The 13,965-nt window shown below is 31.8% G+C and overlaps 1 protein-coding gene across 1 annotated transcript in view; it reads right to left on the bottom strand.

Moving 5' to 3' along the window:
• LOC145246542 (tRNA (guanine(6)-N(2))-methyltransferase THUMP3-like) overlaps positions 1 to 13,965 on the bottom strand; it is a 613,480-nt gene that overhangs the window by 50,155 nt on the left and 549,360 nt on the right. Inside the window, exon 5 of the mRNA XM_080108145.1 lies at positions 323 to 438. Within this exon, the coding sequence (XP_079964271.1) occupies positions 323 to 438 (116 nt within the window). The remainder of the gene's footprint in view (positions 1 to 322; positions 439 to 13,965) is intronic.

The following is a 13,965-nucleotide window of genomic DNA, read 5'->3' as shown; positions in this document are numbered from 1 at the left end:
AAAAAAAAAGACAGCCTTATCTGGTTGTACCAGAGGAAGTAGTAAGACACAGAAAATTGTCATGAGCATTCTCATGACAATGCACAATCTGGTCTAACTGAAGATAGCAAAGCATAATAACAAACGTTAATATTATAAATAAATGTCTCTTTTGAGCTTTCAGCTACTGGACGATCACATGGATGAATAAATTGATTAAAATAATTAAAAGATAAAGTTAAATGCACCATGTTCTTCCATTAAATCTCAAATTGATATATTTTGATCCAGTCAATTAGTTTGAAGTAACTTTTAGAAAAAAAAAAAAGAAAAAGTTACTTACAAAGATTTTTCGACCCTCATTTCGTTGACCCCTTTGATGTTGGCTGCAATTTTTTCCATGGCTCGAGGATGGATTTCACCACAAATGTTGATCGCCTTCGGCCAGCAAACAGCAGACTGCATCAACAATAAAAAAAAAAAAAAAAGATGAAGGAATTAAATTTGTTTTATTTATCATCTGAATCCAATCTTTCTCATCTTTCAGATTTGGTATTTTGAAAAATGTCTGAATTTAATTCACATGATAGCAAAACGACCAAGCAATAAATTACTTTGGACATGCAATTCATATCCGTATCTTATTTTAAATGCATGTTTCAGGGTTACCACAACGACTATATTTATAAGCATAAGGGCAATGGGCACTAACACAGGGATGGGTTATTTTTTTTTATTATTTTATTTTATCTTTTTTTTTTCTACAAGTGAGTCATTCGTTAATGCTGTAGATTAGGTAGAATTTGGATTGTTTACAAGGTCAGCTACGGCATACCAACCCATTACAGGTTATTTAATGTTAGTATCTAGAATCCAGTAATTTTGGAAAACGTTTTTATGCTTCAAGTTCTTTATATCTTCAAATATTTATTCAAGGTGTTTGGTTTGGTTATGAAAATTGTTGTTTTTTATTCTCAATATTGCAGAACATGATTGAGTTTTACAAAGAGAAAAAGAGAGGGATGGAGGAGAGAAGGAGAAGAGCTTGTTAGTTTAAATAAAATATTTAATATTGCAGAACATGATTGAGTTTTATAAAGAGAGGGATGGGGGTAGAAGGAGAAGAGCTTGTTAGTTTAGATAAAATATTTAATATTGCAGAACATGATTGAGTTTTACAAAGAGAGGGATGGGGGGAAGAAGGAGAAGAGCTTGTTAGTTTAAATAAAATACTTAATATTGCAGAACATGATTGAGTTTTACAAAGAGAAAAACAGAGGAATGGGGGAGAGAAGGTGAAGAGCTTGTTAGTTTAAATAAAATACTTAATATTGCAGAACATGATTGAGTTTTACAAAGAGAGGGATGGGGGAGAGAAGGAGAAGAGCTTGTTAGTTTAAATAAAATATTTAATATTGCAGAACATGATTGAGTTTTACAAAGAGAGGGATGGGGGGGAGAAGGAGAAGAGCTTGTTAGTTTAAATAAAATACTTAATATTGCAGAACATGATTGAGTTTTACAAAGAGAAAAAGAGAGGGGCGGAGGAGAAGAGATTGTGAGTTTAAATAGGTACACAAAATACACAGCTGGTTTATCAGTTGGTTTTCTATTGGTTACTTAATTCAGCTATTGAAAAATAACAAGCTAAGAGTACTCATGGGGTCATGGTAAAATTGTTAAGTGGTGAGTGGTCGGCAGTTATAAAAATTTTTCGTTTTAAATGCATGTTTAAGGATCACCACAACGACTACATTTAGCGAGCAAGAGAGCAGTAGGGCATTGGGCACCAACAGATTGGCATCTTTAAATATTTATTCATGGTGTTTGGTTTGCATTTGTTTAGGAAAATTGTTTTTGTTTTTAACTTTGCAGAACATGATTGAGTTTTACAAAAAGTAAAGAGAAAAACAGGAGGGACAAGAGGAAGAGGGGAGAAGGAGAAGAGCCTGTGAGTTTAAGTGGGTACATAAAATAAGCAGCAGTTAAGCAACGTTGAGCCTGGTTAATATTAAAATGGGTGACTAATTGGGAATATCAAGGGCTGCAAGTGATAGTTTAAACTGGTGATTTAATTCAGCTATTGAAAAATAATAAACTTAGAGTACTCCCGGTACAGTTGTTAAGTGGTGACTGGCCTGCAGCTATAATAAAGGAAGCATTGTGCTTCAATGGTTCAGTGTTTAGTCACTACTTAGGTATCTTAGATTTTCCAGTATGGCAAGAAGTATAGTTCTCACACACTTGACCATGTCTGATTATTCAGCCATAAATGGACAGCAGAAAATCTTGATTATAACCGAAGATGCATAACATCGACTGATATCAACTGTTGACGGTTGTTTCAGCTCGTCTAATCATTGCAAGAAACTACAAGAAACTATTGAGAAGGCGAGCTATTACATCCAGCCAAAAAGAAACGACGATTGGATATCTTAACTGCTTCAGCATGGTGTATGCCGTCTTAATCAAAAAGAAGGAGAATGCTCCGTCATTATTGCTCTTTTTGATTTCAGGTTCCTGCTTTTAAACAGTTTGTCTATTTAAACCCAACAAGACCGGTTGAGAAATTTCAAATTGAAGGATTGGTTGGTTGGTTGTTTTTGTTGTACGGCATATCAACCCTTTCCGGGTTATTCAATGCCAAACCCAAAGATTTTGAAGAAAAATTTTTTTAATAGAATATATTTGTTGTTTTCAAGTCGGTTTCTATTTAACCCATAGTTGGGACCCTAACAGGTACTACCACTCCGGGTGGCTCCACATTCCCCAAAACCCACAAGCTGGGGCCTCACCACTGGATATAGTTTAAGGTCATATCCAGGACCCCCATTGAGGGACTTTTACCCTCTGCAGGGGGGCAGTCGGTGTATTCTAATGCCCCGCCGACAGGGCCTCAAATTGAAGGAAGTCGAACAGGTTGTTCGAAATTGTACTTCTTAACCACCTCAGCATAAAGCACGCATATCTCACCAAAAGAACGTGGATGGATGGGGAGCTCCGTCATTGTTGTTCATAGTGATGAGACGAGACGAAATGACAGCCAACAATTGATGATACGCATCTTTGGTTATAATCAAGATTTTCTGTTCTTTTTTATGGTTTCTGCTGTCCATTTGTGGCTGAATAATCAGACATGGTTAAGTGTGCGGGAAAGCCATTCTTAATATAAAGAAAGGGGGTTGGCTTTCACGTTATCTGAAAGGAAGGCAATCATTAATCAGAGGGGAGCATATCTTGCTTGTCACCTTTGTCTTGCCTGCACCTTCGTAAGCTTGGTTGGTAGGGTATCGAACATCTAACTATTAGATCAGCCAACTGGAAGTGGGTCAGGGGCATTGCTTCTTGAAGCAGCCCCGGCATATGGTACCATTATTAACAGTCCCCTTTTTCACTTCCCACCCTTTCCCTTCCTCCCTCCATAGAAATTATTTCTACTTATCGTAAAAGGCAGTCATCTATAATATAAATCTCACCTGTCTGTTTAAATGTATGTATGTATGTATGTATGTCTGCCTAAAACTTTTGACGGATTTTTATGAGATCTTATCGTTTTGAAGCTCAACTCTTCGGACGACAAACATCGAAAAATTGGCTAAAAACATTAATTCCTTCACCCTCTACTGGGCATTTTTCTACAAAGAGGGGTCGCTTTTTTTGCCGATATTTTCGAAAGTCATCCCCCCCTTTTATTGACTAGCCTTAATTTAAACCTTCGCCACCTTCGGTTTGGCAATGGATGCAACGGCAAAGACATCACTTTTTTTTCACGTCCTTTTTCTCCTTCACGGTCCAGGTTCAAGTCTACTTGCCTATTACCACTTTTTCTTTTTTTTTTGCTCAACACACATCTCCAAACACCCAGGCAACGCCGGGCACCCAAGCTAGTCTTCCATAAAAAGAATTGAGTCAAGATTCACTTCTGGTTTCTGCTATCCATTTGTCCTGGATTATTAGACATGGTCAAGTGGGCGAGAAAGCCATTCTTAACATAAAGAAAGGGAAATGAGCGTTCACGTTATGTGAGAGGATGATCATCATTAATCAAAAGGGACCATATCTTGCTTATCACTATTGTCCTGTCTACAGAACAGAAACCGGAAGTCAAAAGGAGCAGACAATCTTGACTATAACACTTTAAAAAAAATCTAACTTCAGAACTACAAGAAAATGTTGGTAAACAAGAGACGATGATTGGATGCAGAAATGATGAAGACTAGCAGGACCCGTGGAAATTCCACAGAATGAAAAATATATTTAATCAAAAAATACGTTTTAATAAAGGTAATATTTTTCTGGATAGCGAAAAAAAGTTGTTTTTTTTTACATAATAACAAAATCACATTCAGCAAATATAAGTTTATTTAAATTTCTTTGAAAATAGTATCCATTGTATTTTAAATATACAACTGACTTAAACGCTATAAATTAATAAGTACTAATAAAGATTCAGAAAGTATTGTTGTGCTACATAGTTCAATACAAATAATAAAAGCACATTGTAGGAGCTAACCTTTATTCCTAAAGTTCAGAACATTTAGGCAGACAAGGTTCTTTTTTTGCTCTGTTTCTTTTGAATGTTCCCTTCTTTTACATAGCATTTCGCTGACTTCTTTCTTCAGTGAAGAACTACTGCACATTGAAATTACTATGAGTTCTTTCCATACACTATTACAACAATGATCATATATTATTATAATAATATTAAAAAATGAGGCTACGTCAAAGGGAGGTCAGTCTCATATTTTTATCCAGGGTTGCACGATGAGGCTTTTTAAAGCCAGTTTTCAAAATGTAATGTACAAAATAATTAGGAAAGTAGCAATTAGAATATTATGTAGATTGTTATGTAGAATATTATGTAGATTGTTATGTAGAATATTATGTAGATTGTTATGTAGAATATTATGCAGAATGTTATGTAGAATATTATGTTGATTATCATGTAGAATATTATGTAGATTGTTATGTAGAATATTATGTAGAATGTTATGTAGAATATTATGTAGAATGTTATGTAGATTGTTATGTAGAATGTTATGTAGAATGTTATGTAGATTGTTATGTAGAATATTATGTAGAATGTTATGAAGATTGTTATGTAGAATATTATATAGATTGTTATGTAGAATATTATGTAGATTGTTATGTAGAATATTATGTAGATTGTTATGTAGAATATTATGTAGATTGTTATGCAGAATATTATGTAGATTGTTATGTAGAATATTATGTGGATTGTTATGTAGAATATTATGTAGAATATTATGTAGATTATTATGTAGAATATTATGTAGATTGTTATGTAGAATATTATGTAGATTGTTATGTAGAATATTATATTGATTATTATGTAGAATATTATGTAGATTGTTATGTAGATTGTTATGTAGAATATTATGCAGAATGTTATGTAGAATATTATGTAGATTGTTATGTAGAATATTATGTAGATTGTTATGTAGAATATTATGTAGATTGTTATGTAGAATATTATGTAGATTGTTATGTAGAATGTTATGCAGAATATTATGTAGATTGTTATGTAGAATATTATGTAGATTGTTATGTATAATATTATGTAGATTGTTATGTAGATTGTTATGTAGAATATTATGTAGATTGTTATGTAGAATATTATGTAGATTGTTATGTAGAATATTATGTAGATTGTTATGTAGATTATTAGATTGTTATGTAGAATATTATGTAGAATATTATGTAGAATGTTATGTAGATTGTTATGTAGATTGTTATGTAGAATATTATGTAGAATGTTATGAAGATTGTTATGTAGAATATTATATAGATTGTTATGTAGAATATTATGTAGATTGTTATGTAGAATATTATGTAGATTGTTATGTAGAATATTATGTAGATTGTTATGTAGAATATTATGTAGATTATTATGTAGATTGTTATGTAGAATATTATGTAGATTGTTATGTAGAATATTATGTAGATTGTTATGTAGAATATTATGTGGATTGTTATGTAGAATATTATGTAGATTATTATGTAGAATATTATGTAGATTGTTATGTAGAATATTATGTTGATTATCATGTAGAATATTATGTAGATTGTTATGTAGAATATTATGTAGATTGTTATGTAGAATATTATGTAGATTGTTATGTAGAATATTATGTAGATTGTTATGTAGAATATTATGTAGATTGTTATGTAGAATATTATGTAGATTGTTATGTAGAATATTATGTAGATTGTTATGTAGAATATTATGTGGATTTTTATGTAGAATATTGTGTGGATTGTTATGTAGAATATTATGTTGATTATTATGTAGAATGTTATGTTGATTATTATGTAGAATATTATGTTGATTATTATGTAGAATATTATGTAGATTTTTATGCAGAATATTATGTAGATTCTTATGAAGAATAGTGTGTGGATTTTTATGCAGAATATTGTGTGGATTGTTATGTAGAATATTATGTTGATTATTATGTAGAATATTATGTAGATTGTTATGTAGAATATTATGTAGATTGTTATGTAGAATATTATGTAGATTGTTATGTAGAATATTATGTAGAATATTATGTAGAATATTATGTAGAATATTATGTAGAATATTATGTAGAATATTATGTAGAATATTATGTAGATTGTTATGTAGAATATTATGTAGATTGTTATGTAGAATATTATGTAGAATATTATGTTGATATTTATGTAGAATATTATGTAGATTGTTATGTAGAATATTATGTAGATTGTTATGTAGAATATTATGTAGAATGTTATGTAGAATATTATGTAGATTGTTATGTAGAATATTATGTAGATTGTTATGTAGAATATTATGTAGATTGTTATGTAGATTGTTATGTAGAAAATTATGTAGAATATTATGCTGATTATTATGTAGAATATTATGTAGAATATTATGTAGCTTGTTATGTAGAATATTATGTAGATTGTTATGTAGAATATTATGTGGATTTTTATGTAGAATATTGTGTGGATTGTTATGTTGAATATTATGTAGATTGTTATGTAGAATATTATGTGGATTTTTATTTAGACTATTGTGTGGATTGTTATGAAGAATAATATGTTGATTATTATGTAGAATATTATGTAGATTGTTATGTAGAATATTACGTAGATTGTTATGTAGAATATTATGTAGATTGTTATGTAGAATATTATGTAGATTGTTATGTAGAATATTATGTAGATTGTTATGTGGAATATTATGTTGATTGTTATGTAGAATATTATGTAGATTGTTATGTAGAATATTATGTAGATTGTTATGTAGAATATTATGTAGATTGTTATGTAGATTGTTATGTAGAATATTATGTAGATTGTTATGTAGAATATTATTTAGAATATTATGTAGATTGTTATGTAGAATATTATGTAGATTGTTATGTAGAATAATATGTAGATTGTTATTTAGAATATTATGTAGAATATTATGTGGATTTTTATGTAGACTATTGTGTGGATTGTTATGAAGAATATTATGTTGATTATTATGTAGAATATTATGTAGAATATTATGTAGATTGTTATGTGGAATATTATGTTGATTGTTATGTAGAATATTATGTAGATTATTATGTAGAATATTATGTAGATTATTATGTAGAATATTATGTAGATTGTTATGTAGAATATTATGTAGAATGTTATGTAGAATATTATGTAGAATGTTATGTAGAATATTATGTAGATTGTTATGTAGAATATTATGTAGATTGTTATGTAGAATATTATGTAGATTGTTATGTGGAATATTATGTTGATTGTTATGTAGAATATTATGTAGATTGTTATGTAGAATATTATGTAGATTGTTATGTAGAATATTATGTAGATTGTTATGTAGATTGTTATGTAGAAAATTATGTAGAATATTATGTTGATTATTATGTAGAATATTATGTAGAATATTATGTAGATTGTTATGTAGAATATTATGTGGATTTTTATGTAGAATATTGTGTGGATTGTTATGTTGAATATTATGTAGATTGTTATGTAGAATATTATGTGGATTTTTATGTAGACTATTGTGTGGATTGTTATGTAGAATATTATGTTGATTATTATGTAGAATATTATGTAGATTGTTATGTAGAATATTATGTAGATTGTTATGTAGAATATTATGTAGATTGTTATGTAGAATATTATGTAGATTGTTATGTGGAATATTATGTTGATTGTTATGTAGAATATTATGTAGATTGTTATGTAGAATATTATGTAGATTGTTATGTAGAATATTATTTAGAATATTATGTAGATTGTTATGTAGAATATTATGTAGATTGTTATGTAGAATATTATGTAGATTGTTATTTAGAATATTATGTAGAATATTATGTGGATTTTTATGTAGACTATTGTGTGGATTGTTATGAAGAATATTATGTTGATTATTATGTAGAATATTATGTAGAATATTATGTAGATTGTTATGTGGAATATTATGTTGATTTTTATGTAGAATATTATGTAGATTATTATGTAGAATATTATATAGATTATTATGTAGAATATTATGTAGATTGTTATGTAGAATATTATGTAGAATGTTATGTAGAATATTATGTAGAATGTTATGTAGAATATTATGTAGATTGTTATGTAGAATATTATGTAGATTGTTATGTAGAATATTATGTAGATTGTTCAGTGTTGCCAGATTGGCCTCCTTCACTCCAGCAACTGCATCCGAACATGAAGAGTTGCTAACAGAGAGTACTTCATGTGGTTATTTTTCTCTACAGTTGTTTGAAAAATCAACATACGATTTTACTTGCCCTCCAACCATTATTATAACTGACTGTTTCTTATTTCAACTGTTTTCTGTGATAAACAGTTCATGTTTTACCAGCTTTACAGATAAACTTTTCAGATATGAACTCCAATCTATGGTCCCTCTCTTGCTAAACTTTCACAGAAAGCACTCAACTAGCTACAACCACTATCAACAATTTCCCCCACTCTCTAACCGTGCCTACATCTAAATGCATATTCCAGGAACAAATCTTCTTTCCCAGAACTGTCTGTCTGTGGAACGATGTTCTGCTGGCCTGCTTCCCAGTTGAATACAACATGGTAGCCTTCAAATCCAATGTAAACAAGTTCTTGTTGAGCTGTCCCCATAAATAATCAAATTCTACCCAATTTACACTATTAACGATTACTATACTACCACCTTACATTAATTAACCTCTATCTCCGAGTGGTCTTTAGGCCTTGATAAGTGGTGACTCCCAAGTAAAAAAAAAAAAAAAACGCATGTAGGATATTGGTGGCTTGGTTGGCAAAGGGAGACCAAACTGCAGTGACATTATACACCCGGGACCCAACACGTAGCAAAGTACATCACAGGGAACATAGAGCAAGTAACAACCACACTTGGCCTTCGGGACAAGATCACAGTGTAGTATCTGTTCCGGCAGATACTGCAAGCTATGACTAGCTATGACTAGCAAAGACCAGATGTGGGGGCAACCCCACATGCCTGACCATTAACCAGCTCCCATTTCCCACCTCTCGGGAGCTGGTCCCCTTTTTCCCTTCCCCCTCCCTTCACTCCTCACATTAAAAATCGGCCTTGTGCCTAATTTGCTCGGTGGGGGAGCAAATAAATACCATCTGTTCTTCAGATACTTCACTTCAATTTCTTGTTCTCTGTCAGTGGAGGAGAAATCCTTCACGACTGAGACAACTGTATTCTTTTTTTTTTTGTAACAATGACATTTATTTCCAGGTACTTTCCTGTATAAACCGTAATCGTGCACATTTTCCTTAACCTTTGTTCTCTCAAACATCATTTTGAACGTGCTCTCGAACGTGCTCCTCTGTCTGTGCACATATTCTTTTTTATAGTCTTTTTCTTTTTCCTTACCATAACGTCATTTCGCACATGGTTCGGCATTTGCATACAGCCGCCATACTCTCTTACAGGAAGATTGACTTTTTTTTTTGTCAGCCCACCACCGGACGTGCTGGCATATTTGGACACATTCGATATGATACTAAGCCAACCATAGATCGTAAATGTTATGCACAGCAGATTCAAGCAGCGGAACTTAATCATGTATGAATGAATAGTGCTTAGATAAGGGAGTTTCAGTTTCAGACGAATTACATAAAATTACCGAACACTCACACAACTTGCAAACTGACATATGGTGTACTGCTTTATGGCACATCAACTCTTTTTACGTTATTTTATGCAGAAACTGTGGCACTTATGAAATAGTGCCACAGTTTCTGACAACTCTGGACAAAAATATGAGTGACCTCCCTTTAATGTAGCCTCATTTTTTAATATTATTATAATAACATATGATCAGAAACTGCAGCACTATTTCATAAGTGCCACAGTGTTGTCATCCCTGCCCCGCCTCACCTCCCATCATAGCTAGTGGGGGGGGTGATTTGGTCGCTCCCAGATGGATACAGAGGAAAAAGGGACCACAATGCAATTCGACAGAACTCTTTCTGTTTTCGTCCATGAAACCATGAGGTGAGCATGCATATTTTACTCTCTCTGTAAAAAGAGGGAGGGCACCCTTCCTCTGTTTCCCAGTAGTTAGTTAAGAGTAGTTAGCTTTTAAAGAATTAATGGTTAAAGTTAATCATTATTGCTGTTAACTGCTTTTATTATAAAATATTGTAACATATCTTGTATAAATAGTTAAGATTTTCTTGTATATAACAACTTGTGTTGCGTGTTGTTCAATCCGCCTTGAATATCCAGATGAGTTCGTCATATTTCTCAGCCTGATCGCAACTTCAAGAAATCACCCTCAGAGAATGGAGAAACAGCGCAGAGAAACCCCACACCGGATTCCAGGTATGCATTCACTTTTTGGAAAAGACTTTTGATAAACTATATATATATATATATATATATATATATACTTGTTTATTGCTATATAAACATGGTCACATCCTGCTGCTACAAATAGCCACTTGTTTCAATCAAACAACAGATATCATCAGGCAGCGACTTGACTATTCAAAAGTTCAATGAATAATCTTATTATTGAGATTATTCATTGAACTTTTGAATAGTCAAGTCGCTGCCTGATGATATCTGTTGTTTGATTGAAACAAGTGGCTATTTGTAGCAGCAGGATGTGACCATGTTTATATAACAATAAACAAGTATTATCAGCTCTTTTTATTGAGCACTATCTAACAACCTCGTTGAATTCATTAGTCCATTACTTTTGAATAAAAAAACCTGAGTATATATATATATATATATATATATATATACACACATACTAATACGACTCATAGTGCAATATGAGACACACTAGTGACCGACGCATGGTGCCACAGGTTTCAGATGAATTACATAAAATTACCGAACACTTATACAACTTGCAAACCGACATATGGTGCTCGGCATGGGGGTAGCGAGGCCTGTGTTCTTGACCTTCGAGGCGGGAGCAAAAAAGTCAATTAGGTTTGGTCAATGTGGGGGCAACCCTTCATATCAGGCAATTGCTTTTGAAGTCAATTAGGTTTGGTCAATATGGTGGAAATACTTTATATCAGGCAATTAATGGTAAATCTTTAATTTTTCAACCTTAACATTTAAAATGATGACTTTTAAAGATTTTCGAGTATGCTGAAAACGAATATCACATTTTAATTTTGCAGAGACAAGTAGTTTCCCAAATATTAAGACCTTTATTATGCAATGCAATTTTTCGAACTAAACAAGTACTTTTCAAGTTACTGCATTCAAAATAACCACCAGTGATAACATAAGAAATTACATTGCATAAAAATGTTTTAATATCTAGAAAACTACTTGCCTACACAAATTTAAATGTGATATTCGTTTTCAGCATACCCATAAAACCTACAAATGTCATTTTAAAGGTGAGGGTTAAGGTGGAAAGAAAGTAAAAATTTACAAAAAAAAAAAAAAAGAATAAAGGATCACTCATGAAACTTACAATAGTTTTATAATATATTTTTATTTATCGTGTAATGTTGGGAATCCCAGCTTAAATGCTATTTAGGTAGTTGTAGAAATAGCAAGTTATATAGGTAGGTATATTTTCGATTCCCATCAGCGATTTTAGTGGGGTCACAGAAGGTTAGACTTGGCATCCGTCAAACTCAAGTCACCTTTTGTCAACCTAGTTAGATGCTCTGGAAATTAGGGGTAATGGGAATTGTGGTTGTAGGTTTCCGGTTGGCGACCATATGGGCTGGAGTTGGTCTTGGGCAGCAGAGAATGTAGACGGGAAATCTTGGATCTCCGACAACCATGGGTTCCAGATATAGACTTGCCTTTAATAAAAGAATTGAAGCTTCAAATCCATCTCGTGTTATGGATGCGTCTGTCTGCAGCAGTAAGTACCACTCCCCATGAGATGGTAGCCCAGCGACAAGATATCCATCCGCTGGACAAAGCAAGCAGGTATGTACACATTATATATTTGCGCATACATGTCGAGACCCTTTAAGGCAAGAAACTAACAATAGAACACCGACACACCCATATAGGTAAGAACACACAGACTTTAAAAGAACCCTAAAGTAAAAAGATAGTAAAAAGTAAAAGAGAATAGTAACAGGAACATTTTAATAAGTAATAAATAAATAAGACGAACACAAAAAAACCATTTCGGAACATTGTAATCAAAATTTTTTTTTTTCATTGAAATTAATATACAATAAATCGTGTTGTTCCTTTTTCTCATCATTTTAAAATTTGATCAGCCATTGGCATATTCCGGCAGTTTATGTCAGCTGCTGGCCTATGCTGGGGTAACACCACGGAAATATGGGTCACTAAATGCAAAAGTACCTCCTTTTTATGGACAGATACATAAAAGATCTATTTCACCAATCATATAAGGCAAGTGTTGGTTTGTGTTGTGCATAATTTAATCGGTTGGGGTAGACTTCATTATTATTAACATCAAATTACATCGGCCATTAATCTTAGAGATGCGTTATTGAGAATTCTTGAAACATAAAAGGTCGCTTGCTTACCACTCCTGTCTTCACAGCTCTTCAGCTTTTTTAGATAAAAAAAAAAAGAAGCTTAACTTTTGGAATTACCCGTACAAGGAAGCACATTTCGGACGCCCATGCGCAAACATCGTTCATAGCTGCCATAAGTGCATTGAGAATGGTGGTGACTATGTAGAAAGATAAATTCTGGAGCACAAAAGGTCGCTCGTTTTAATAGTATGATTCCCATCTTTATAGCTCTTTAATTTTTTGAGTTAAAAAGAGATAGAAGACTTTACTTTAAAAAATAAAATGCAAGCACAAAACAAAATATTCAAGCAACATAAAATTTTCTACAAAAAAAAACATATCAGCAATGCTATTTAAGCAACTTGAACACAAAATATTTATTCATTCGAATGTTAAGATTTTTATTTAGAAATTTTTTTAATTTTTTTATTTTGAATTTATATTTGTGAACAATTTTTTCGACGTTCGTTTGCAAAAATTATTGAAGGAAACGAATTACTATCCCCCCCACCCTCTCAATTGTTCTAAAAAATAATAAAACTGGTTTATCTGAACACGGTTTTGATAAATTTCTGTAAATTCTGTATTTTACCAATCATATAAGGACGGACGCTTTACAGAGTACATTGGAACCAATGTTAAAACTGCAAATTGAACAAAAACAATTAATAAACGCAGTAAGATTAAAAACGCAATAACAATTATTAAAGTCACAACAATTATTTGAACGTTCAAATGAAAGATAACAAGATCAGCAATATGAAAATCAACAGCTCATGAAAGAACTGCTTACTCAAGTGATAAAAAAATAATATGTCCACCGATAATACCGCATTTTCACAAGAATCAATATGGAATTTGATTGACAATTTCTGCTATGAACCTGAAGAAGGTAAACCATCTGAATCTTATTTTCGTCGGTATAAAGATTTTTTTTAGTGCGTAGAAAAATAAATTCTGGAGCAT

This window comes from Euprymna scolopes, chromosome 24, assembly GCF_053919585.1.
Source record: "Euprymna scolopes isolate OS-2025 chromosome 24, ASM5391958v1, whole genome shotgun sequence".
In the NCBI taxonomy this organism is placed as follows: Eukaryota; Metazoa; Mollusca; class Cephalopoda; order Sepiida; family Sepiolidae; genus Euprymna; species Euprymna scolopes.
The sequence above is the reverse complement of the archived record's forward strand: the minus strand, read 5'-3'. Positions and strand labels throughout refer to the sequence as shown.